The sequence below is a fragment of the Humulus lupulus genome, chromosome 4, assembly GCF_963169125.1.
Source record: "Humulus lupulus chromosome 4, drHumLupu1.1, whole genome shotgun sequence".
Taxonomy (NCBI): Eukaryota; Viridiplantae; Streptophyta; class Magnoliopsida; order Rosales; family Cannabaceae; genus Humulus; species Humulus lupulus.
The window spans coordinates 4,815,172-4,842,645 of record NC_084796.1 but is presented as its reverse complement, the minus strand read 5'-3'; the positions used below and the strand labels follow the sequence as shown (position 1 = coordinate 4,842,645).

General features: G+C 34.6%; 3 protein-coding genes across 5 annotated transcripts; all 3 read left to right on the top strand.

Moving 5' to 3' along the window:
- Positions 1-11,231: 11,231 nt before the first annotated feature.
- Positions 11,232-14,514, top strand: LOC133829745 (phenylacetaldehyde reductase-like). Of its 2 annotated transcripts, none has more exons than XM_062259518.1 (6): positions 11,232-11,482; positions 12,012-12,187; positions 12,286-12,477; positions 13,627-13,789; positions 13,910-14,096; positions 14,228-14,514. In XM_062259518.1, the coding sequence occupies exons 2-6, from the start codon at positions 12,089-12,091 to the stop codon at positions 14,370-14,372; spliced, it is 786 nt and encodes a 261-aa protein (XP_062115502.1). In that variant the 5' UTR covers positions 11,232-11,482; positions 12,012-12,088; the 3' UTR covers positions 14,373-14,514. The 2 variants fall into 2 exon arrangements, with proteins under 2 accessions (XP_062115502.1, XP_062115501.1); XM_062259517.1 differs by lacking the exon at positions 11,232-11,482 and adding an exon at positions 11,689-11,889.
- A 7,783-nt stretch (positions 14,515-22,297) lies between these two features.
- On the top strand, positions 22,298-24,385 carry LOC133829746 (phenylacetaldehyde reductase-like). 2 transcript variants are annotated; one of them, XM_062259519.1, is made up of 6 exons: positions 22,298-22,463; positions 22,609-22,778; positions 22,862-23,053; positions 23,459-23,621; positions 23,727-23,913; positions 24,083-24,385. In XM_062259519.1, the coding sequence occupies exons 1-6, from the start codon at positions 22,346-22,348 to the stop codon at positions 24,225-24,227; spliced, it is 975 nt and encodes a 324-aa protein (XP_062115503.1). In that variant the 5' UTR covers positions 22,298-22,345; the 3' UTR covers positions 24,228-24,385. The 2 variants fall into 2 exon arrangements, with proteins under 2 accessions (XP_062115503.1, XP_062115504.1); XM_062259520.1 differs by lacking the exon at positions 24,083-24,385 and having other exon boundaries at positions 23,722-23,912.
- Positions 24,386-25,092: 707 nt separating this feature from the next.
- Positions 25,093-27,319, top strand: LOC133829741 (phenylacetaldehyde reductase-like). Its single transcript, XM_062259513.1, has 6 exons — positions 25,093-25,291; positions 25,382-25,551; positions 25,659-25,850; positions 25,979-26,141; positions 26,209-26,395; positions 26,542-27,319. Exons 1-6 carry the CDS (start codon positions 25,147-25,149, stop codon positions 26,687-26,689), a joined length of 1,005 nt encoding a protein of 334 aa, XP_062115497.1. The 5' UTR covers positions 25,093-25,146; the 3' UTR covers positions 26,690-27,319.
- The last annotated feature ends 155 nt before the right edge of the window (positions 27,320-27,474 follow it).

Here is a 27,474-nt window from a genome sequence, read left to right as displayed (position 1 = left end):
ACTATCTATCTTAGCTAAGTAAAGCTCTTGGACTCTACAAAAGGAGAATACGACCTGCATTGGTACACTTAACAAATAGTGCTGAGTCATGATTACTTGAGAGAAACCCAAGAGAAGTAATAACATTGGAGAACTTCTCAAACCATGCTCGAGGAGCCTGTTTGAGACCATACAGAGCTTTCTTAAGCTTACAAACTTCTCCATGATTGTGAGGGACCCCAGGAGGAGGAACCATGTAGACCTCTTCATGTAAATCGCCATTCAAGAAAGCATTCTTAACATCCAACTGAGATATATTCCACTGACGAGCAGATGCAACTGCTATAAGAGCACGGACAGTAGTCATTTTTGCAACAGGAGCAAAAGTTTCCTCAAAATCCATACCATACTGTTGAGAAAATCCCTTAGCTACCAATCTAGCTTTGTAGCGTTCAACAGACCCATCAGACTTGGTCTTGATTTTATAAACCCAACGAGAACCAATTGTATGTTTACCCGGAGGTAAAGATACCAAATCCCAAGTATCTGTCTTGTGCAAAGCTAAAAGTTCCTCATTCATAGCATGCTTCCAAAGAGGGTCAGTAACTGCTTCTTTATAGGATAAAGGCTCAGAGAGACAATGAATAGACGCTAAAAATGAAGTGAAAGGGATAGAATAAGACGAATAAACAAAATGTGGTAGTTTAGTAGACTTACGAGTGCGCTGAGGATAGCGAGGAGGATCTACAGTATCAGAAGGATCTAGAACAGCTGTAGGCGGAGGTGTTTCAGAAATGTCAGCCTGCGAAATACCAGTATCAATAGCTCGAGACCTGCGAGAGTAATGAAGTGGAAAAGGGACTATAGGAGCAGGAGAAGATTCAGACTCTACAATTTGAGGAACTTGAGGAGAAGAGGTACTTGTATGCTCACAAAAAGGATCAATATGAATAAGATCTGATTTGGTCAAGTTGTGAGTAGTGCCAGGAATAGAAAAGAAGGGTATATGCTCAAGAAAAACAACATGGCGAGATACATATAATTTTTGAGAAGTTGGATCAAAACAACGATATCCTTTTTGGCCATCACCATAACCAAGGAACACACAAAGTGCAGAGCGTGATGACAGTTTTGTACGCTCTACACTAGGACGAAGAACAAAGCAAGTAGAACCAAAGACTCTCAAAGAAGAATAATCAGGGATATGTCCATATAGTTTTTCAAAAGGGGACAAACCTGAAGTGATTGAAGATGGAATCTTATTAATAAGGTTGACTGCAGTGAGAACTGCTTCTTCCCAAAACTGACTAGGCACAGATGAGGACAACAAAAGAGAACGAGCAGTTTCAATAATGTGTCTATGCTTTCTTTCAGCAACACCATTTTGTTCAGGGGTATCTGTACAAGAAGTTTGATACACAGTTCCATCTAAAGCAAGCAAATTACAGAATTTATTTGAAGTATATTCACCACCTTGATCACATCTAAAACATTTAATAACAGAAGCATGTTGAGTTTTTACATAAGCTCGAAAACGATCATAAATATCATAGAAATCAGAACGACATTTCATTAGAAAAACCCAACAAAATCGAGTGAGATCATCAACAAAAGAGACATAATATCTAGACCCTCCTTTTGTAGCAATAGGAGAGGGTCCCCACACATCAGAATGAACTAAGTCAAAAGGTGCAACAGAACATGAAGTACTTTTACTGAAAGGTAAAGTAGAAAATTTTGCAAGTTTACAACCACTACAATCAGAAATATCATGAACTTGCAAATCTCCTAAGGCTCCTGTAGAAGCTAAGAATCTTAAACGAGAAGCTGAAACATGACCAAGGTGAGAGTGCCATAAATAAAAACTAGACGATGATGGAGACAATCGAAAGGAAGACAGATCAACACTAGGAGCTGCAAATACTGGTAATCTCAGCTCATCCAAAACATATAAACCCCCCCGCCTACGGCCGGTCCCAATCAGCTTCTGAGAATGCGAATCCTGCACATGACAAGAGGTAGAAGAAAAAGACACTAAGTAACCAGAATCACACAATTGACCAACAGATACAAGATTTAGTGAAAGCTTATGAATATGGTAAACATTAGGAAGTGATAAATGATGATTGACAACAGAACCAACACCTGCTAATGGCATAAGAGTACCATCAGCAGTCATGACAGGCACAGATGATGCAGGACACAAGGAAACAAAAGATTTCGAATGTGGAGACATATGGTGCGAGGCTCCAGAATCTAAAATCCATGAAGAGGATGTCATACCTGAAGAGCTAGTAGGGGGCTGACCTACCGAAGAAGAGGCGGACATGGCATGTGGCTGCATGGTAAGAAACTTCTGAAACTGTTCTAAGAGGGCAGCAAGAGCAGGATTGGAAGATGAGGCCCCAAAATCATACGAGTCAGATGGAGGTACAGTAGCAGCGACATTAAATTGCGGAGGACGGTATGGTCGAGGTTGTGAGTGGTTGCCAAACTGTGGTTGGCTACCATAATGAGGCGGTTGATTACCGAATTGAGGAGGTCTGAGTTGATGTCTTTGTTGCTGAGGTGCACGATTTACTAATTTAGGACACTGAGCCTTCCAGTGACCTTTTTGTTTGCAAAAGCTGCATTCATCAACTCCAACCTTTGTGTGAGGTTTATTCTCATGGTGAGTAAAGTGTCGAGGAGGAACTACCAAAACAGAGGGACTGGGTGCTGGGAGGATGCCTTTTCCTGCTTGAGACTTAAGACGAATTTCATCTGCCAACAATTCACTAACTACTGAATCAACCGAAGGAAGTGGAGAACGATGCAAAATAGAGCCACGGAGTCCCTCAAAGTCATCACGAAGTGCCATCAAAAACTGAACCAATCGTTGTTCCTCCCTACGAGCAATATATGGTGCAAAAGCTCGTAATTCTGCAGATTCAGTAAGGGCCAATTGATCCCATAGATCTGTCATAACTGAATAGAACTCTTGAATACTCATATCTTTCTGTTCAAGAGCTCTAATATCTGATTCTAATTGATATTGCTTTGCAAAGTTAGACTGAGTATACAACCTTGCAAGATGGTCCCAAACTTCCTTCGCTGTTTCATACTTGGCTAGTTGGGTACCTATGGAGTGTTCTACAGAGTTGTTTATCCAAGTAATAATTTTTGAATTATCCACTTCCCAATTTTCTAGCAAAGTTGCATAATCCTTTTTGTCATTTGTTGGTTTAACCAAAGTTCCAGAAACATAACCCCACATCTTTTTCCCTTTCAAAAAATTTTTCATCACATAGTTCCAATAAGAATAATTCTTTCCATCTAACCTCACACTAATAGATTGAAGGGAATCATCTCTATTACTTGCCATTTCAGAAACAAATTTCCAAATGCTATCTCAAACAAAAGTTCCCAAATTCTGCAATCTGACGAAACCCTAAAATTTCAGAATGAACACGAAAATCACATACCGAGTTACTGCAAAGATGCTTCGACCCAGTTTGCTGCAATACGAAGGAGACCCAGTTGGATCCGCAAAAGCTATGGTTACGCTTAAGAAATTCAATTCCATAAACCCTGCTCTGATACCATGATAATTATGCAAAGACACAATCCATAAAACCCAAAAGAGAGATAGCAAAAAGATGAAGAGAGAAAAGGGAGGCTAGAGTGTATTGCAAAATATAGAGAATATATTCTAGGTTACAAAACTAATAAGCCAAGCCTTTTATATAAGGAAAAAGATATAAAATAACAATAATTAAGAAAAGACTAAAATGCCCTCAAATAATAACTCTAACATAGCAAATCAACAAAGAGGCATATGCACCACTCTTCAACTTTATCAAGAACAGAAACTGAAACGAGACAGTGATAAGAGGACCTAAACCATCGAAAATGTGTGTCCATTTGACAAGTTCCAACACAGCAAAACAACCGAAGATGCGAGTTACTTTCACAATAAAATCTGAAATATTCCAAAGTTGGCAGACAGAAACATAGATTTCACACACATACACTGGTGAAGGTGATTCCTTCAACAAGGCAGATTATTTTGCTTAGCAGGCCAAGCTATAGTACAAGGAAAAATTGAATAAAATCCTAGGATAGGAGAGATTAAGTTCGTAATTAAGCTTTGTTTCCTTAGGATTTTGTATCATAAAGCATTCATAATGGGCTTTCATTTATGTTTTCATCTAGCATATTATTTATAAAAATTATTATAATAACTCATCGTATAGCATTTCAAATTTGTATCATTGTTGTGTTGTATCATTTCTTACATGTTTATAAGAAGAGTAATGATATGTGCACTAAAATATGCATCTAAACATTACACACAGTGACGTGGCAGACTAGCTTTGCCAATTACATTTATTAAAACTGGAACCACTGTTTTAAAAAAGCATTGCCACGTCACTTTGTGTAATGTTTGGGTGCATATTTTGTGTAATTCAGACATTGCATATGTTGTTCATATTGTTAGCCAGTTTGTGTCTTCTCCTACTACTGTTCATTGGGCAATGTTCTTCGTATTTTGAGGTATCTTCGAGGTACTGTCTTCCAAAAATTGGTATTTCCATCAACTTCTTCCTTGGAGCTACAGACATATTCTGATGTTGATCATAGTCTTGATCCCACAGATCGTAAGTCAGTTACTGGTTTCTGTATCTTTTTGGGTGATTCTCTTATTTCTTTGAAGAGTAAGAAACAAACTGTGGTCTCTCATTCTTCTACTGAACTAGAATATCGTGCTATGTCATTAACAACGAAAGAGATTGTTTGGTTACGTTGGTTACTTGCAGATATGGGTGTTGTTCTTTCTCATCCCACTCCTGTGTATTGTGACAACCAAAGTGCTATCTAGATTGCTCAGAACTCAGTCTTTCATGAGCCCACCAAACACATTGAGATCAATTGTCATTTTACTCGTCACCACCTAAAACATGGCAGCATTGCTTTGCCTTTTGTTCCTTCCAATTTGCAGATTGCAGACTTCTTCTCCAAGTCACATCCTATTTCACACTTTCACTTTCTAATTGGCAAACTTTCAATACTTCTTGCTACAACATCGTGAGTTTGGGATGTTAAAGTAATTATTAATAGCTTAGAAGACTAATTTAGTCTTTCTCTTTGTAAGGATTATATTAGTCTTTTTTCATATTATGACTTTAGTATAAATATCATGATAATAATATATAATCCTAATTTTTTTACTAATTATATTAAAATGAATTCAAATATTATAAAATATTATAATAGCTATGAGTACTCTTTGAGACAGTACAAATCTCCCAAGTTCTCAGATTACTTCATTCATGATAAGAAAATGGTCTAATACTTACAAAACATATATATGTCCAACCACTAAGCCAAACGGCAATTACAACAATATAACAGAAATTGGTTATTCTCCATTTGCTCTTGCTCAACGCATCTCGGCCATCACGAAATCCTTCATCCATCTCGGTTGTGCGCGTGCCCTTTTCTCACGCGCTGTGTTGTTCAGTCGGTTCCCTTCGTTTGCCTCAACCGTTTCTCTTGCTGCATTTTCTGGCTGTTCTTGAGTGCACTTAGCTATTTCGGCTGCTTCATCCAACCAGTTCTGGGCCTTTGTTCGAATGGGCTTGGGGTCTAATGATATTTGGGCCTGGTTATCATATTATTACAATAATAATATTTAATACAAGGCTAATATTTAATACTTATATTAATATAAATTTAAATATTATAAAATATCATTATAATAATATATAATACATAATTTTAATTTTTATAAAAAAAATTATCATTTATATTTAAAAAGGTTTTTATATTGTATATATTTAAAAAAATTATAAACAATAGTTTAATTTAAAATGCATAAAAAAATAAAATAAATCAATGTACAATGTTAATATTTTATGTTATTTATTTATATATAATATTATTTATTTATTTAAAATTTATATGAGAATGAGATAAATTTAATAAAAATATTATTAAATTTTATAAATAAAATTAAGCAAAATTCTTCTTTGTACAATAAAAGTTGTCGTTTTTATTAAGACTAAATGATTAGGGTTATAGATTTCATGGATTTCTCAACACAAGATGGCAGGAAGAGGGTGATATATTAGGAGCTGGGTTGACTGGCGACTATGGAGGGGAAACGGTCGACGGAAAACAGCTTCCAGTACCGCTGGTAGGTGGAGCGGCTGTTGTCGGCGGCAAGGAGTCTGGTGAGGAGAAGACCGAAGGGCTTCGGAATGCAGAAATCGTAGGTGTAGGCGTAGCTGTCGAGGTCGGGCTAGGAGAGACCCAGGATTTTGAGATGCAATCATCAAGCATAAAGGGGCGGCGGCCATTCCCTGCAGAAGCGAGTGGGGGAATCGAGGAGGTTTCAAACAAAGAGCTGTAGCTTTGCACGACTTTAGAGAAACTCAGGGGGGAGAAGCTGATTAGTCTCCAAAGGGTTTTCAATCGCATTTATTGCTCACTCTGTGTAAAGGAACCGGAGCCTTGGTTTTATTTAAATTTAAATATAAACCAGAGAGATTGGGGCCAAAAGGACTTTGGGCTTGGTGGGCCCTTATTCACTTTTCTGGAATTTAGAAAGGAGAGTTGGAGTATAGAGGATCGGGCCATTATGGGAATGAACTCAGTTAAAATAAATAAAGAACCTAGGTGGGAGATATGGGGGTGCCAACGTGGCAGCAAGGAAAGGCAGTTCCATACTGTTGAGGTGTCAAATGTAGGGTGGTCCAATATTCCCCAGTTAAGAATGGCTCAAAAAGAAAGGGAGCAGATGGATTTAGTAAGGGGTTTCTTTATTAACAGCTTCGGGAAAATGAGCCCGAAGGTTAGGCTTGCTTTTTCAAAGGCAGCAACAAGTTATTGGTCTGAGTTTGTCAACACAGCAAAGAAAAAAAAGAATTCAGTCCTGATAAAAGATGGAACAATGCTAGAAAAAGAGGAGGAAAAGGTAGAAGGACAGCTGATTGTTTATAGAAGGAAAAAGAAAAGTACTCCTAAGGGGGATAGGAGGTACCCAGACATAATGAAAAATAATATGGAATGCAATATAGAAGAAATGGAAAGGATTGAAGACTTTCAAGAGGATGGTATGAATGATGACAGCTCGGAGGGGGGTAGTTCAGAGGAGGAAGATGATTACTTTGTAAATCCTACAGAGAGAGTAGAAGAGATTTTACCAGATATGAGAAAGCTATGGAGTAATGGAGTAATGGAAAAGATGGGGGATAATATATCCTTGGAGCACAGATCCTCTAACGGTTTCACGAGGGGGGAATCAAGGAAAGAAAGTACGGAGAAAGGAAGAATGGAGTCAAGTCAGAGTCCCGAGAATGATTGGAATAAGGTAGCTGAATCTTTGAATGAGTTGGGGATGAAGGTGATATTTCAGAATTCAAGGAGGAGTAGGGAACTGAGAAAATTGGCATGTAACATAAATTATGATAACAACTCTAAGAAGAAAGGGGGGAAGGGGACTACAGATAAATGAAGATTTTGACATGGAATGTGAGGGGAAGTGGGGCAGCTGAGAAACGAAAGAATATTAAGGCTGCGATTTGCAAGATTAATCCGGATTTTATAGTGTTACAAGAAGTCAAAAGGGAGTTGGTGAACAGAAAATTCGTTGGAAGCATTTGGAGGTCTAGATTCAAAGCATGGTCTCTACTACCAGCCATGGGGAGATCAGGAGGTACTCTAATTGTTTGGGATTCGAGGAAAATTAAAGTGTTGGACTCTTTAGTAGGAGAGTTTTCTATATCGGTACTTATTGAAGCGGAGGGAAAGGAGCCTTGGTGGTTTTCAGGAGTCTATGGACCTAGTAGATATGGCGAGAGAGCTGCGTTTTGGGATGAGATAGCAGGCTTAAGTGCCATATGTGGTGATAAATGGTGTTTAGGGGGTGATTTTAATGTAGTTAGAAGGCTGGAAGAGAAGTTAAACAGTAAGACAGTAACCAAAAGTATGAAGTTGTTTGATGATATAATAAGACAGCTGAGACTCGTTGATCCCAAGCTGAATAATGGTCAATTTACATGGTCAAATTTTAGACAGCACCCAATTTGCTCTAGATTGGACAGATTCCTGTTTTCTAGCAAATGGAATGAGTTATTCCCTTTTGTTAGGCAAGAGGTACATGTTAGAATTGTTTCAGATCATAATCCGGTTGTCTTGGACTCCAACCCACCCAAGTGGGGGCCAAGTCCCTTCCGGTTTGACAATATGTGGCTGGAACACAGTTCTTTTAAGAAGGAATTTGCAACTTGGTGGAAGGATGCTGGAGAAAAGTTTGGGACAGAATACAACTTTATGGAAAGACTAAAAATAATCAAAGAAAAGGTGAAGGAGTGGAGCATTAAGGAATTTGGAAGTAAAAAGTTTTTAAAACAAACAATAGAAAGGAGAATCTCTGAGTTGGATAGGCTAGAAGGAAGTGATTGCTGGAGCTTACTATATATGGAAGAAAGGAGATCTCTTAAGAAAGAATGGCAACAATTGCTTTTTGAAGAAGAGAGAGGAAATTGGCTGAAAGCTAAATGTAAGTGGGCAAAAGAAGGGGATGCAAACTCCAAGTTTTTCCATCGTTTGCTTAATGCCAGAAAGGCCAAAAATTTCATATCCAGAATTGAAAGGGAGGATGGGGTATTATTGGAAAAAGAGAACGAGATAGTAGATGAAATCACTTCGTTTTATAAAAAGCTGTATAGATCAGGACACCGAGAAGTGATCGGAATCGAGGGTATTGAGTGGAAGGCAGTCCCGGACTTCCTCGTTGCACATCTGGAAAGACCGTTTGAAGAAGAGGAAGTGAAAAAGGCAGTGTTTGAATGTGATGGGGACAAAGCGCCAGGTCCAGATGGCTTCTCAATGGCAGCATACCAGAGGAATTGGGATATTTTAAAAGGGGATGTGATGAGGGCGTTTACAAGTTTTTCAGAAGATGGTATTATCCAAAGGAATTTGAACGAGACATACATTTGCCTTATTCCCAAAAAACTGAATAGCTGTAAGATAAAGGATTATAGGCCGATAAGCCTAACTACAAGCTTGTACAAGATAATTTCCAAAGTATTGGCTATCAGGCTTCGAGGGGTATTGGATGACACTATTTCTGAAACTCAGTCTGCTTTTGTGGAAAATAGACAGATATTAGACTCGGTCTTGGTGGCAAACGAGGTGGTGGAGGAATATAGAAGCAAAGGACTAAGTGGTATAGTTTTCAAAACAGACTTTGAGAAAGCTTATGACTATGTTGATTGGGAATTTTTAGACATGGTACTAGCAAAGAAAGGATTTGGCCATAAATGGAGGAAGTGGATAAAAGGCTGTGTATCCTCAGCATCCTACTCTATATTTATAAATGGAAGACCGAGAGGAAAGATCTGTGGGGAAAGGGGACTAAGGCAAGGGGACCCGTTATCACCTCTTCTATTCATTTTGCTAGTGGATGTACTTGGTAGGATGGTAGACAAAGCTATTGACTCCTCTTGGTATAATGGTTTTCTTGTGGGAGGGAAAAGGTTTCGGTAAGTCATTTACAATTTGCAGATGATACGATATTCTTCATTAAAGATAAGGGTTCAGTCCAAAAGTTACTTGATATTCTAAAGACGTTTTGCTCTGCATCCGGGATGAAAATCAACATGAGTAAAAGTCAAATCTTGGGTCTGAACATGGTGGAGGAGGTGGTTGATTCTTTGGCGAGGTCGGTAGGGTGTGAAGTGGGTCAGTGGCCCTTGAAGTGCTTAGGGTTGCCTTTGGGGGGGAATCCTAAAAAACAAGCGTTCTGGGAACCGGTTGTAGCAAAATTTGCGAAAAGATTAGATGGGTGGAGGGGTGCATACTTGTCTAGAGGGGGTAGACTAACTATTATTCAATTTGTGTTATCATCCCTACCAACTTACTTCCTTTCATTGTTTAGAGCACCCAAAACTGTGATCATCGCCCTTGAAAAGATGATGAGGGATTTCCTTTGGGAAGGGGGTGATCTGGGTGGGGGTGAGCATCTGGTGGCTTGGGAAAAGGTGTGTAAACCTCTTTTTCTAGGAGGGCTAGGGATTGGGCAGTTGGAAGCAAGAAATAAGGCCTTTTTGATGAAGTGGCTGTGGCGATTCCCGTTGGAAGACAAAACCCTTTGGTATAAGTTGATTAATAGTAGATATGGGAGAGCTGATAACTTCTGGGATTCGAAAAGAGGGGATTCTCTGTCGTTTAGAGGACCATGGAAGAGTATTGCGGCATTGTATGATGAATTCCTGACTAGGGTCCGCTTCAAGGTTGGTAAGGGGAATAGAATCAGATTCTAGGAGGATGTTTGGGTGGGTGATGAAGCCTTTATGAGACTATTTCCTGATCTTATGCAGATTTCTAATGGGAGACAAAAGAGTGTAAAAGAAATGGCGGGTGGGGGAGAAGGCCTCTCAAGATCTAACTCTGGATGGGATTTTCAGTTCAGAAGACAATTGAGAGAGTGGGAGGCCCCCCATTTAGTAGATCTGCTTCAGCTTCTTGAACAGAATCCAATTCTTGATGTAGTGGATGACTCAAGAATTTGGTCTCCTGGGATTAATGGTATTTTCTCTTGTAAAAGTGCCTTTCAAAGTTTAGTCTCATACCAGTATAATTCACAAGGAAATTGGGCTAAGTTGGTGTGGAAAGGTTGCGCTCCATCTAGAATCAAAGTTTTTGGGTGGCTGTTAGCTTTGGAAAAAGTAAACGTTCAGGAGATAATGCAAAAGAGAAGACCTTTCCAGGTGTTGTCTCCGGGCTGGTGTGTCTGCTGCAAGAATGCTGATGAATCTTTGTCACACCTATTTCTTGAGTGTCCTTTTAGCCAAGGTCTATGGAATAGATTATTGAGAGAATATGGATTAAGCTGGTGCATGCCAAAGAAATGTGCTGATCTCTTGTCTTGCAATATAGTTGGGGGGAAGAGGTCTGCTAGATTATGGACAGCTACTGTATTGGCTATCCTTTGGGCAATATGGTTAGAAAGGAATGGCAGAATTTTTGACAATATAGAAAAGAAGAGTGTAGAGGTGTGGGATAAAGTTAAATTTTGGGTTGCAACATGGGTCTTTAGGACAAAATACTTTAAAACCCTTTCATTTCAAGATCTCCATAGAGAATGGAGCTATATTTTATCCTACGATAGTGACCATGATTAGAATCGGATCTCATGTATAACTTGTACTTATGTTCTAGGTATTGGTTTTTCTATGTAATGATCCATGGTTTTCCTCCTCCGCCATAAGTGAGGGTTTCTAATAAAATTGGAGCTCAATCATTGATTGACCTTGTTTCTTTTTCAAAAAAAAATAATAATGAAAGTTGTCGTTTTCACTACACTGCTTTAAAAGGTACGACAATTAAACTTGTCGTCTTCGATAGTCTGTCCGGCCAGAGAATTAAGATTTGTTTATTGTCAGAGATCGACATTGATGACGATGACCCACCTGCGCATTTTCTACCCTTCTAAGCTCAAAGCACCATTCAGGTAAGAAAATCCAATTTTATAGACACCCTTTCAATTTTATGAATTGGCTCAAAAACAACTCCACAGTAGGTAGGAAAACAACGTTGTTACTACTATATTAAATATTATCTTCTATGAACTCTCACTTGGTCCAATGACAGATCCCATTGACTTACTTTTGTTTTTTTTTGTTGATTGGTTCACAAACGTGCTAATAAAATAGTCAAAATGAGTTCGTATCCATCTTTGCTTACTACAAATACCTCAAAATTAGTGTTAATTGGCTGTGAACACTTGGGAGAAAGAGAGAATGAGTGGGATAGAGAAGGTGGTGTGTGTAACAGGAGCATCAGGCTACATAGCCTCATGGCTGGTTAAGCTTTTACTAAACCAGGGATACACTGTTAATGCATCTGTTCGTGACCCAAGTTAGTTCTGGGAGATTCTTTGTTTTTCATTCCAAAAAGAAAGCTTTTTTTGTTTTAATAAAAGTAATCTCATTCTATCGATTGTTGTATACTTAAATCTCTCTTTTTTTTGAGCTATATAGATGATCCACAGAAAACAGCTCACTTGGTTGCACTAGATGGAGCTAAAGAAAGACTTCATTTGTTCAAAGCAAATTTAATGGAAGAAGGCTCTTTTGATTCTGCTATCAATGGCTGTGATGGGGTTTTTCATGCAGCTTCTCCTGTACTCGATTCAAGCTCAACCGTTGACCCACAGGTAGACTAATTATTTTAAAAAAATAAGCTTGGCTTGTTATCCTATAGGCAAATGATTTTCACACACATCATGGATTGAGTTTAGATTGATTATTTCAGGCAGAACTAATTGATCCAGCTGTGAATGGAACATTAAATGTTTTGAGATCATGTGCAAAAGTTCCATCCATGAAGAGAGTGGTTATAACTTCTTCCATTTCTGCTGTTTTTGAGAAAGGAATACCTCTAACCCCTGATGTGGTAGTTGATGAGACATGGTTTTCTGATATTGTTCACTGTGAGAAAAACAAGGTATGAACTTTTCATTTACATTTTTTTGGTCATATTTTGTTGATCTGTTCTAGTGTTAATTCCTCTTATATATAATATGGATATGGGCATATCTTGTTATGCCAAATCAATAATCACAGAAACAATTATGAACATCAATGCTTCCCAATTAGATTACATAACTAACACGTATAGTCCTTTGAATCATAGAGAGCCATCAAAACCGATCAGAAATCCCCACTTTGGCTCAATCTAACAATTTCTACTTTGGCATTTCTTCTTGCTGAAAACTACAAAGTTTAAGAAATACTTGAACTTTGAGAGAGATTTTCTTCAGCATATCTGCAGAGCTCTCTGCTATATGAGCTTTCTTTATCTCAAGTGCTACAAATGAAAAATAGATGGAACAAGAAGTTTGGTTGGCTCATAAATTATGGGGTTCTTCACTGAAATTGTATAGCACTTGATTGTAAAACACTTACAATGCACCTTTACTAAAGAGCCTCTTTCAAAGCTTCAGTAGCTTAATTTGGCAGTGAAAATATATTTAACAACTACTGATTTTGCCATGCACTTTCTATTTCTGACCTTTACTACCTCTCTTTTCATGTCTGCTTTCAATACTTATGACAGACTTTAAACATCTTTAGGCTTGAGGGAAACCTGAATTTCCTTAAATGTAAACGTTTCTCAAATATAATTCATGACTTCTACCATATGAGCATGTGACTTTTTATTCATTAATTATCACTACCTATCCTCAACACAATCTTAGATTGTTTTATATACTCTTTTCTTCTTGAATCTTGAATCCATAATGCCCTCCTTTGAGATAAACTTCTTTTGTTAAATTCACAATCATATACAGCTGTTCCAGCTTCAACCAAATCATTTATTCAGGAACTTTTCCCAAGAATTTATCTTGATGGTACAGTATCATAGCTCTATATGTATGCCATCTCCATAATATCATTGGAAGAATGTTCTCACCCCAACTTGAGCAATTTTCTATATAGTTATATCTTTATATATTTGAGCTTTGCTTATCTATAATAGCAGCTGCATTTTAAGCTCTATATTAAGTTACTAAATGTCTACTGTTCAAAGTTTTGTTGTCCATACATAGGCTTTTCCATGTTCTATGGTCTTATTAAATTTTCCCTTTTACAGCGCTGGTATACTATTTCGAAAACTCTGGCTGAGGAGGCTGCTTGGAAGTTTGCCAAGGAAAATGGGATGGATTTGGTCGCCATACATCCAGGATTTGTTATTGGTCCTCTCTTACAACCGACTGTCAATGCAACCATGGAGCATATTCTAAATCAAATAAATGGTATATTAATTCAAAAACTGTCACAAACATGTTTGGCTACTTTATGATTGTTTTACCATAAAGTAAGTAATTAAGCACCCTGTTTAAAATTTGAACTATTTTTTCTTTCTTTGAGTGCAGGAACTGAACCAGTTCTCAATCAAGTTTATCCATTTGTTGATGTTAGAGATATTGCTAATGCACATATTCAAGCATTTGAAGTTTCTTCAGCTAGTGGAAGATACTGTGTTGCTGGACCTGTTGTACATATTTTAGAGTCATTGAAGATATTACAGCATCTTTACCCTTCTTTGAGCATACCTGACAAGTGAGTCATATCATTTTCAAGCTATTGATAAGCCAATTATGGTTGATTTTGTTTCTTATTAAAAGCCAATTACTGGAAATGACAAAAATACAAAGCATTAATAAATGTATGTAATTACATTTTTTGTGCAGATATGAAGTTAATGAGCCTCTCAAGCCAAAGTACCAAGTATCAGATCTGAAGGCAAGAAGTTTGGGAATTAACTTTCTACCCTTGGAAGTGACTCTGAGAGACTCTATAGAAAGCCTCAAAGAAAAGGGTCATTTTAGCTTCTGATATAGGCCATTCAAAGATACTCTTAATACCATTTGTAGTGCACATTTTGTGGTGCTTTTTAAAGCCATGAGCTTTGTGTGGAATCCCAAATGAAGCATTGTTAAAGATTTGTGCTTTTATGAAGTAAGCTTTTTCTTCAAAATCTTTCTTATAAAACCTCACATTTTCAAGAATAGCAACATCACCATCACCATCAGGAAGTGAAGCTACCAACTTTTATATATACACATACAATATCCACACTCTGATCTCAGTAGTTTTCCACATTATATTTGTATTTTCCATTACTACTTACTTAAAAGTCCAAGGAATTCAAATAGATGAGGTACAAAAGAGCCAACCAAGCTGAAAATTAGTGCTAAACACATAGTTGAATTGAAAATTAGTGCTAATTTAAAATTAGTGCTAAACACAGTGTAGAATTTTATACATGCCTCATTTCTATAAAGTCTTTCTTCAATTATTCAAGTATCCCATTTTTTTAGAAAAAAATATGGATCGAAATAGTCCTACAAAAATCATATTTCGTTATTATTAAGCTGCTAACTAATCTAATTTTGCTGATTTTTTCTTACTTGAAATGCTAGATGACCACTCTAGGGAACAAATTTAAGAAACTTTTAAAAAAGAAATATAAAGAAGCAAAAGAGTTTGTTGCAATATGAATACTCATTTTCATAATGTTAGCAATAATGAATTAAACCCTTGTTAACAATGTAACAAAAAGTTACAATAGTAGTTACAAATGTTATATTATTTGACACATTTTATTACTTCTTTTGTTTATAACATTTACATGGATTGAACATTTGTGTGGTACCCCTAAACCGTGTTCATATTAATGCATAGATTTAAACCACATGAACTCAGTAATACCAATGCAATATTTTCACTATTCTAATTTTCATATATATCCAATTAATTATGCTTTTGTGTACTTACATGTGACTCTCAATAAAGATTAATAAAAGTACTAATAAAATAGAAGAAATGTCTCTAATCTTCCATGAATGCATAGATTATAAATTAGATTCGACTATTTTGATAATGTGGTTTTCCCACAATGCCATTGACCTATGATGTTTTGGGGTTTACTCAACAATTTCCATCTAAATTCTCTTACTCAAAAAGTTATGTATTTTATTCATAAATGTTCAGGTGTAGAAATTATGGAAATGAAAATTAGAATAAAACTTATTCTCTAAAGAATGTCGGATTTTGTATTTCTCTTTTTCGAGTATGGAAATTTGTTTTTATGTATTATTAAATATTATTTACAACTAACAAATTAATAACAAAAATTTTTTTGGCTTCGATGGTTGTGCTAATTCAAAAATGTTTTATTTGCAATTGTTCAAATCAAGTAGGAGTTTTGTATGTGTTTTTTTTTTAAAAAAACTGCATATATATAAAAATAATACATTTGTTGAGATTTGAACCTTGTCATTAAGATTTATAAAATTGAGTTTGACCATTATGCAAAAGTCTCAACTATTAAATATTAGCTTCAATTAAAAATATATACATTAATTAATTAAAATACATATATTTGTTTAAAATATTTTATATTTTTTTTTCACCCGGGCGCGGCCGCCCACCCTCGGCTCTATGTGGGTCAACCCCTGTATACATGTATTATTTCACCCAAAAATAACAGATGAGTATTGCGACAGTGAGAAGAGAGGTGGTCGCAGATCGTTGACGACAAGAAGGACGATGAAAATAGAGGAAGACGGTAAAAGAGATACGATTAATTGAGATTTTTACTTATTACAATTTTGATTAAAGATGTGTTTTAATTTTGACCATTAGATTTAATTTAATCTAATGGTTTACAATTGGTTTAAAAAATAATGTCAAAAAACGTGTACACACATACCCATTAAAAAAAAATGGGTTACAAAAGTAATGGAGGTTATATAAATATTTATGGAAATCTAAGAATTTTTTTTTTTTTGCTTTAAAAGAGTAGTACTACCACCTTTTTTAAAGTCAATAAATTTTAAATTTATTTTAAAATATAAAATAAATAAATACATATGTGTATACTAATATTTTCTTTTTTAATTACAGCATTTCACATATCATTTTCATTACTGCACATTAGACTATTATCTTTTGTATCTTTTTTACATAGTTATTTAGTTTTTTTTTATCTATGAAATGATTAGATTTTAAACTAATAAATATGACATTTATTTGATAATACTTTAGATGTTGATCCCGCATTACTTCCCTATTTCTATTTTTTTTAACACAGATAATTTATTTTTATAAATTAAATCCTGAAGTTTTGAAAATAATATCAAATGGCCATATTTTTACATTAATTTACATTTATAGAAAGAGAGCAGGTTGGGTGAGTAATTGATGGTTAATATATTGTTATGTGTGCATTTTGTTCCAATATTTAACAATGCTAACATGTTGAGTTGAAGGTGGTCATTACTCACAAATCAATTTTGAAAATTGTGCCACATAATCTTAGGCTTTGCTTTAGAGTGGTCATTTACTTACCCAAAATTAGAGCTGTAAATACGGGTCAGGCTTTTGAGCACGGCACGAAATCGACACGAGCCCGGGAGGCACGAGCACAACACAACACGAAAAAATATGGGCTTGGGCCAGGCACGGCACGAAAAAATATAGGCTTGGGCTAGGCACGGTACGACACGGGCTTAGCACGGCACGGCACGACAAGCCCGAAGGCACGACACGAAAGCACGAACAAACTAGCCCGAAAGCACGACACGATAAAAAACTCAATATTTTGACATTAATAATCATAATAAATTTTTATTTGTCAATAATTAATAAATTAAAATGATAATATATGTCTTATTTTTTTCAATGTTTATATTTTTATAATTATATTAATTTATTTTAAGATTTGTTAGTTAAATTTTTAGCATTTATTAGTAGGTATTAAAATTCTAATAATTATCTTTGATATAATTTTGTATAAAATATTGTTAAAATGTATATAAAAATATCTAAAATTATAATTTAAACAAATAAATGTATTTTGTTTGGTGGTAAGTCTATTGATGGTTAAAGAGGAGGTGGAGGATTCAATTCTCCATCTTCACATTTTTTAGCAAAAAAAAAGTGGGCCTAAAAGTGGGCCCGAATATAGAAAGTGGGCCGGCCCGACTCGGCACGAGCACGGCACGACATGGGCCGGGCCCATGGGTCGTGCTGGGCCTACTCTTTCAAAAATGGGCCGGCACGAGCACGACACGAATTGAATATGGGCCGGGCCCGAATTTACCGGAGGCACGAAAAATGTGGGCCGGGCCAAGTGGCCCACATTTACAGCTCTACCCAAAACCAAAACAAAGGCCATGAAAGCATGTAATATTAATATTTGGCAAGAAAATAAATAAGATAAAGAAGAAATATTTTGGAATGTTGATGTTAAGTAAATACTAGAGTGTTGTTATTTGGCACTTTAAGGTGTCCAACACCACATGAGGTGACACCCTATAATTAGTTAGTGATACCCCATAAGAGCAATTTCAATAGTAGCTACCTCATTAGTTGCTTAAAATGTACAAATCATCCCAAAATATAATTTTTTTTATTTTCTCTCTCATCCACATCACTTTTTGCAACTTTTTCCATAAAAATGCTGCAATGCTAAGTCACTCCAAAAGTTGTCAACTATGGTCACACACATTATTATTTAATATATTATTTTATAATTATAAATATTGTCATACTAAATTTTTTAAATCCATATATTAATATAAATAAATATTACATGAAATTTAAATTAGACGAAATTTGGAGAATTTTGGGAATCCATTGTTAAGAAAAGAAATTTTGTGATATTGATAATTTGGAAAAAGAATGTACGAAATGGTGTGACAATTGAATGAAATAGATAAGTATTTATAGAAGAAAAAAGAATTAACAAATTGTGTGCCAACAGTAATAAAAAACGGTAATAATTTAGACCGTTTTTTTACAATTGTGTGCCAAACATTTTTTATGCAACGATGATAATGATTGTGTGCTAACTATTTTTTACATATATATAATATAAATATATATATGCATAATTTTTTTTTAAAGAAAAAAGATAGCAACCGATGCTTGACAGAGACAACGGGCGCTTCAAATTTGAAAAGCAATCTCTCTCTCCAATGCTAAGCAATCTTCTATACCCGTAGTATGTCAGTCCATGTCATTAAGCCACTACTTTAACTACATGCACTGGACTTGCTCTAATAGTTATTAAATTCAAATAAATGAGACCCGATATTGAATTGTACCAATAACAATATGTCACATACTTATAGTGTTGGACACCAATAGTGTCCTTTAGCAATTCTCTAAATATTATGAGAGCATATAGCTATGTTGAGAAAGAGCTGATAGTAAGTAAAGCCTTTTTACACCTATATATGTGAAAGATTACTGGATATGAATAAAAAAATGTCCCTAGTTATTTGGTGCTATAGGTTCTAAGTTATGTGACACAAATGATATTAGATAGAGGTCAATCATATATTTATATACATAATGTTTTGTGCACAAGTTGATAACTCTACAAAATAGAGTTATTTTACCACTTTTTATGTGTTAATTGTTGCTTAGTTCTTGAGTTCTTAATTGATTTATTAAGTTTTTTTAAGTAATTTTGAATTTATTAGGTTTATTTTAATTTTATAGATTTTTGTGTATTTTTATAGTTATATTATTGTAAAATGTTATAGTTTAAATTATTTAAAATTAATATTGTTAAGTTAGGAGTAAAAAGATGTAATGTTGAGCTTAAATGTTAAATATAAATTAAGCTATAATTAATATTTTCAAAGAATTAATTTAATTTATTTTATAATTGAAAATATTTTATTATGATTTATTTTATATTTATTTTGTAAGGAAATTTTTATGCTTGAAAATAAAGAAGAGAAAAATGATAATTTTGGGAGAAAGACAAGGAGATTATGGCATTTTTCAAAAGCCCAAGTGCTACATTCCTCCACCTCAGGCCCAATGCCACTTTCTCATCTTTAGTCAATCAGCTTCCTTCAGCAACATCACGCCAGATGCTTCCCCAGCTGCCTTATACATATGCATATGCTGAATTATACAAAAATATATGCTGATTCACTCAAAATTATACATATGCTGAATCACATAATACATATGCAAGGACACATATATGTTGATTCACTCAAAGCCCAAACCGCCCAAGGCTGCCAATTTCAGCCATCCAGCCCCAACGTGGGCCAGCCTAGGCCCAAGTGCTGCATTCCTCCACCAGCCACGCTTGGCTCAGCATCAGTCCATGCCTTCAGCCCATTTGGCCCAAACTGCACCATCCCATGCCTAAACCAGCTGCCAAATAGCCACAAAAATGCCAAAAATCATGTTTTTTCATTCCCAATATTTTTTTACTCAAATATCAATTCACTCTTCCCTATTTTTCTTACCTAAATAAACATTCCTAATTTATTTTTTTACCCTAGCTTTTCACTAATATTTTACCCAACCAAATATTTCATCTTTCCAATACTCTTACACTTACTCTATTTATCCTACCACTTCCCAACACAATTAAATTAATCAATTTATTTATTTTAATTTGATTAATTTAATCTCCATCTTTTGCCTATAAATAGAGCCTTGTAAGACCATTGGGGGAGCTCTTCTTCTTCATTTTTTTTTTCAATATCTTCTACACATTTTCTCTCTTCTTTTCACTAGTTTCTTTCTACCATTTTCATCTTTTGAAGAGCATGTCAAGTATGTTATTTTGTAATTTTTATCTAGTTATGAGCTTCTAATCTTTTTCAAAGGTTATTAAGATGATGATGAAGCAAAATGTAACTAGATAGTATTTTTTTGTTGTATGTTGATTTCCCATTTGTACAACATTGTTTATGGATTTTTCTATCAAAGATATGCATTTTTCATCTACTATTGATTGTTAAAGCATATTACACTTAGTTCTTCATTATGCAAAAATATGATATTCTTTGATTAAATGTTTTTCATTAAATTGTTCACATCTAATTCTTAGAGCATAAGTATCATATTTTGCCTAAACATAATCTCTTTGATTTTTTGTAGTTTCATTAGGTTGTAACACAACTAATGCTTAGAAATTATATCTTATATAAGTGAAGAAAAATCCTACCTTTTTTAAAGAGTAACTTGTGCTTGAATAGAAAATATATTTTGAAAAATTATATAGTGTGATTTATTTCAACTATATCAAAACTTGGGAATCAATATACTTATAAATACTATTGAACTTGCATTTTGTGGATTCTAAAATCTTAATAATCTTATTTTACATATATCATTTGAAAACCATTTTTCTATTTAGTCTTAAATCTTTTTATTACTTGTCTTTTATTTTTCTAAAACAAAATCTCATCAAATATTTGGAACTAGGTTAGAATATTATTGCTTTGTTTGAAATAGTTTCTTTTGATGTTAGTCAACTCCCATGGGTTCGACCTCGTACTTACATGAACATTATATTCCGAAACGATTCGTGCACTTGCGAGTTTAAATTTTAAAACACCCTCTTTTGGGATCAACACAAGTGATTCGTGTGAGTGTAAGTGATAAAGGAGTATACCATTGTTACAATTAAATGTATACTTTAGTCATAACTTTTTAGTCATAACTTTACAATTAAATGTATATTTTGTGTTACTAAATGTCATTTTTAATCGCAACAAAAAATTATTTGTGACTAAAAAATCATATTTAATCACAAGTTGTCACTAATGTAGTTTTAGTCACAACCTATTATTTTTAGTGATAAATTTTGTTGTAACTAAAAATACATTTAGTGACAACAAATTATGATTTTTGTGACTAATACTTTAGTCACAGATTTTTTAGTGATGATATAGGTAAAATAATTTTTAATTTGTGACTAAAACTAAGATTTTTTGTAGTGGTGCAATTACAACTTCAAAACCCAAAAAGAAAAAAGAAAAAAACTCACAACAGTCCAAAACAAAAAAAAATAGTTAAATTACTTAAATAGACACATTTATCTAGAAAGTAGGGGTGTTCGTGGTGCGGGTAGTGTGGTTTTTCTCTAATTTTTTAGACCGCACTGCATATGCGGTTTGAGCAATTTTCCAAACTGTAACCCGCACCGCATAGACCTCAAACCGCATAATCGCACTGCAAAAATGCGATGTGGTGCGATGTGGTGTGGGCGGTTTATACATATCGCCAAATAATATAACAATTAAATATTATAATTGATAAATATTCGTAATAAATCTCATAACCATAGAGTGTCTAACAAAATAATTAAATGTACAACAAACTAATAAACTTTTTGCAAAACAATACAAATATAACAAACTAATAACAAAGAAAAAATATAATATAAAAGTAAAGATTTTAGTTAATGGGGAATATATTTAGATTGAAGTAGAATATGTATTAACATCTTATAAAACATTATATATTTTTTCTAGATATTGTGTATGTTGTCCTATATAAATATTTATGCATTAATTTTAAATGTGTTAAGAAAGAAAAAAAATATAAAAAAATAAATATATATAATGATGCAGTGCGGTGTAGTTTGAACCACATTTATAAATTTAAAACTGCAAACCGCACTGCACTGCACAATTTGGCAAAAATACAAACCGCAACCGCACCGCAAAAAATTCTAAACCGTAAATTGCGGTGCAGTTTGGGCGGTTTTATAACACAAAGTATACATTTTTGTCATTACCCAAAAAAGTAAATATAAGATGTCACATGGATGAAAGAGGCAAAAGGAGAGGCACCAAGAGCTGCTTTTATTAATACTAAAGATCAAAAAAAGCACTCGAAAATTAAAAGTCAATGGACTTAATAGGAAATAAAACTAAAAAAATTGTATATTAGTGGAAAGAAAAAAGGGCAGAAAAAAATGGCAGAAACGGATAGCCATTTCTTATATATCTAATAGATATGTAAACACTGAAGAGTGAGAGATGAGTGGCATAGGAAAGGTGGTGTGTGTAACAGGAGCATCAGGCTACATAGCCTCATGGCTAGTTAAGCTCTTACTACAGCAGGGATACACTGTCAATGCATCTGTTCGTGATCCAAGTTAGTTTGCTTCTCTTTATCTTTTTATTAGTTCATATATTTGGTGTTTTTCTCTTCTGGGAATATTCTCAATTCTATAAATAATCTGATATGTACACTCTTCATACTCTTGAAATTCACTCACCCTTTGAACAATATAATATAGATGATTCAGAGAAAACAGCTCACTTGGTTGCACTAGATGGAGCTAAAGAAAGGCTTCATTTGTTCAAAGCAAATCTGTTGGAAGAAGGGTCTTTTGACTCTGCTGTCAATGGATGTGATGGGGTATTTCATACAGCTTCTCCTGTAATCGGCTCAATCATTGATCCAAAGGTAGATATTTCTCATATGATTTGTTGCCTTAGACAAGAGCTTGCCAGGTTTTTGCAGGCCTGAGTTTACATTGACTATTTTAGGCACAACTGATTGATCCAGCAGTGAAGGGAACACTTAATGTTCTGAGGTCATGTGCAAAAGTTCCATCCATAAAGAGAGTGGTCATAACTTCTTCCCTTTCTTCTGTTTTTGAGAATGGAAAACCTCTAACCTCTGATGTGGTGGTTGATGAGACATGGTTTTCTGATACTGTTCACTGCCAGAAATTTCAGGTATGCAATTTTCACATACATCTTTTTGTTGATATGTTCTAGTGTTAGCACCTCTTTTTATATGTTTATGGTCATGTATTATTATATGCCAAATCAAATCAAGAAATTCTTGAGCTTTTTCTGCATTTCTGTAGAATTGCCAGCTAAATACTGTTTTGGTCATGGACTCTATTATTTGACCATTACTGTTTCTCTTTTCTGGTGTACTACTTTCAATTCAATACTTCTGAGACCATAGACACTTGGAAGAGTGTTTTCACCTCACCTATTGATGTTTTTTTTTAAATATTTGTGTTGATAAAAAGGAAGAACATGCATTATATACATTTGAGCTCTTGAAAGGTTTTGACCATAGACACTTGTTAGGATTCTATGCTCATGTTTCTTTTTCTTTTTTTTTTCAAGCACTGGTATGCGCTTTCGAAAACTCTGGCTGAGGAGGCTGCCTGGAAATTTGGCAAGGAAAATGGGATCGATTTGGTCACCATTCATCCAGGACTTGTTATTGGTCCTCTCTTACAGCCAACTATTAATACAACTACACAGCTTATTCTGAATCAAATCAATGGTACATTTACTAACTCTGTCACACTAGTTAACAACTTGTAAAAGCTACCATTTTTATTGCTTACTTTAAGTGACACTTTGATCTAATAAACCTTTTTTAGTGCAGGAGTTCAACCAGTCCTCAATAAAGTTTATCATTTTGTTGATGTTAGGGATGTTGCCAATGCACATATTCAAGCTTTTGAAGTTGCTTCAGCTAGTGGAAGATACTGTGTTGCTGGGCCTGCTGTACATATGTTAGAGTCTTTAAAGATTTTACAGCATCTTTACCCTTCTTTAAGCATCCCTGAGAAGTAAGTTTTCCTGCTAAGCAAACCATGCTTGACTTTGTTTCTTAATTAATATTAGCTAATTACTAGCTGAAGATGCATTAGAGTTACTCTTGTTTTGTTCTCCATGTACCTATAGTATTATACTTTCTCAAACCCCAGGAATAAAATGTGTATTTACATTGGTTTGCAGATGTGAAGATAGTGAACCTCTTAAGCCAAAGTACCAAATATCAGATTTGAAGGCAAAACATTTGGGAATTAACTTCATTCCCTTGGAAGTGAGTTTGAGAGAGACTGTAGAAAGCCTCAGGGAAAAGGGTCAATTTAGCTTCTAATAATATTGGCCATTCAAAGCCACTCTTAATAAATCATTTGTACTGTATAATTGTACTGGTTTTAAAGCCATGAGCTTTGTGTGTAATTTTAAAGATTTGTGCTTGATGAAGCAACCAACTTTTCTACACATTGTTCATAACATGTTCAGTTCAACTAAGGAGTTGGTCAATCTTCATACAATATCTCACATAATGATCTGTCATTATATTTGTATTTTTATTTACTTATCTAAAATTCCAAGGAATTCAAATAGAAGAGGTACAAAAAGAGCCAACCAAAGTTGGATTTTGAAGTCTCACTTCTTGTTACCTGTCTTTGAAAATTAGTGCTAAACACAAATTAGAACTTTATACATGTCTCATCATATTCTTGTGCAATAGGAATAAAGCCCTTCTTTGTAATTTTTTCCATACTAAATTTGATGACCAACATTAAAAACAGCACAAAAGTCACAATAGTACTACAAACCCTTATTTTTTCTTCCCAACCTGGTGCCTACCTTACCTTATTTTCTTCCTATGGAGGACACATCACACACATACAATTTCCTTTTTTTTGTTTGCAAGGCTAGCACACGTGTCAATGCCTTTTACACGTGTTCATATTCATACATATATAGACAAACCACAACAGTGACCAATGCCATATTGGCACTATTCTCTAATATTAGTATCCGATTTTACTTTCTTGTGCACACATCTTTTGAACAGTATCCACCAAAGACATATTTTGTGACTCCCAATAATATTTATAAAAATACTCATAAAATACAAGAAATGCCAAACTTTTTTTTTTTAAACAACTATATACAATGAAACCAATCAAAAAAAAATCTAAACACAATATTATTTTAGTTTCACCAAGTCCAGCACTAGCTAATCTCACTGCAAAAATACCATTTCTGGTTATAAAAGAAAAATGGTCTGTAAGCTGTGGAAAGAGAAGATGAGTGGAGAAGAAAAGGTGGTGTGTGTGAGTGGAGCTTCAGGCTACATAGCTTCATGGCTGGTTAAGTTCTTACTACAACATGGTTACACTGTCAAAGCTTCTGTTCGTGATCCAAGTTAATTTTCTTTTCTTTTTTTAACTTCATTTTACAAAAATATACACTTTTAAATTATGGCTGAGCTGGTCTTGTTTTGATATGCATCAGATGATTTAAAGAAGACTAAACACTTGGTTGAACTAGACGGAGCTAAGGAAAGACTTTATTTGTTCAAAGCAGATTTAATGGAAGAAGGCTCTTTTGATTCTGCTATCAATGGATGTGATGGTGTTTTTCACACTGCTTCTCCTGTTTTTCATTCAGCTACTGATCCACAGGTACACTATACATATATATATATATATATATCTTAATGAACTTGAATACCATTGAAGTTCATTTTTTCAGTTTGTAATAATAATTCTTGAAATTGGATTTATTTCAGGCTGAAATAATAGAGCCAGCTGTGAAGGGAACATTGAATGTTCTGAAGTCATGTGCAAAAGCTCCATCTGTAAAGAGAGTGATTATAACATCTTCCATGGCTGCAGTTTTAATCAATGGCAAACCTCTAAACCCTGATGTAGTTGTTGATGAGACTTGGTTTTCTGATCCTGTTTTTTGTGAGAATATGAAGGTGTGAATTGTTTTCAACTTATTTTCTCTTCTCATTTATATTTTTTAAGCTTGTGGCTTTTGAGTAGAGTGTAGATACCTTCACTGTAGCCTGTATTTTTTCTCTGGTCTTACATTTTTTGTTTCCAGATATGGTATGCAGCTTCAAAAGCTAGAGCAGAGAAAGCTGCTTGGGAATTTGCAAAAGAGAATGAGATTGATTTAATCACCATTCATCCAGGAGTAACACTTGGTCCTCTCTTGCAGCCAACTATGAATGACAGTGTCAGTCTCATTATGAATCTAACAAATGGTATGTATATTTTTATTTGGTATATTTTGTGTCTTAAGAATTAAGTCTAAAGTGTCTTCTTATGCAGGGCCTCAGAAATTTCCCAATAGAGTTTATTCATATCATGATGTTAGAGATGTAGCAAGAGCACATATTCAAGCATTTGAAGTTGGTTCAGCTAGTGGAAGATATTTTCTAAGTGGATATATTGCACACATTTCTGAGCTTTTAAAGATTTTACAACAGCTCTACCCTGCACTCACCATTCCTCAGAGGTAACTTTATCATTTACATAAATGCATTAGACTAAAAAAAAGGGGGAAAAAAGGTTCAGCAAACCAGTATAAAGATTCACTTTTATTAATTAGTCTTCAAAAGTATGTGTAAGTTACTGTTAACTGTGTTTGTTATTGTTTGGCAGATGTGAAAACGATGAGGCTCTCATGGAAAAGTACCGAGTATCAGACTTGAGAGCTAAAAGTTTGGGAATATCACAATGCATACCATTGGAAGTGAGTTTGAGAGACACTGTTGAAAGTCTCAAGGAAAAGGGTCTTTTTAGTATCTAATAAAGGGGCGGACGGAGGTTGGCTCGTTTGTTGCAGAGCTGTGTTGGCTACTTTTTGGGCAATTTGGCTGGAGAGGAATAGTAGGATTTTTGAAGACGTTTCTTGTACAATGGATAGTCTTTGGGATAAGATCAAGTTTTAGGTTGCCACTTGGGTGTATAGATCGAAAGGTTTTGAGGATGTCTTTCTTGGATCTATGTAGGGAGTGGAGTAGTTTGTGGTTGTAATTGTTGTTGAAAAGTGTGAGTCATTGGGTGTTTTATTGAGTATGTTTTGGTTTTTGTTTTTGTTGTTTTGTTACCCCGGTATTTCTCTGCCATAAGTGAGGAGCTCTGTCTCTTTTTCAAAAAAAAATAATATAGGCCATTTACAATTAGCATTTTCACTATACAGTTGTGTCCTGGTTGGTTCTAAACCTTTAATTATGTGATTTAATGCTTAAATTCATAAATCTTACTACCATCCATATGTAGCATTATAAATTATTCATTTCCAGCATAATTCTGGGAAATTTATTTGTTATAGGTGTAACAAGTATTGGTCAACAGTTTTACCATAGGAATAAAAAATCAACAAGATTTAGTTGATCATTTAGATCCGTTTGAAACTTATTATTGGTTTTCATTATTAGTTTATAGCTGTTTTATAAGTTATCTGAGTTTGGTATATGTCTGTCTATTTCTTTTATACATAAATTGGTACAATTGGCTTACAAATAGATATATAATCTAAAGGATAATTGCTCAAACTAAGATGTTTTAGTAACAAAATATGTGTGTTTTAAA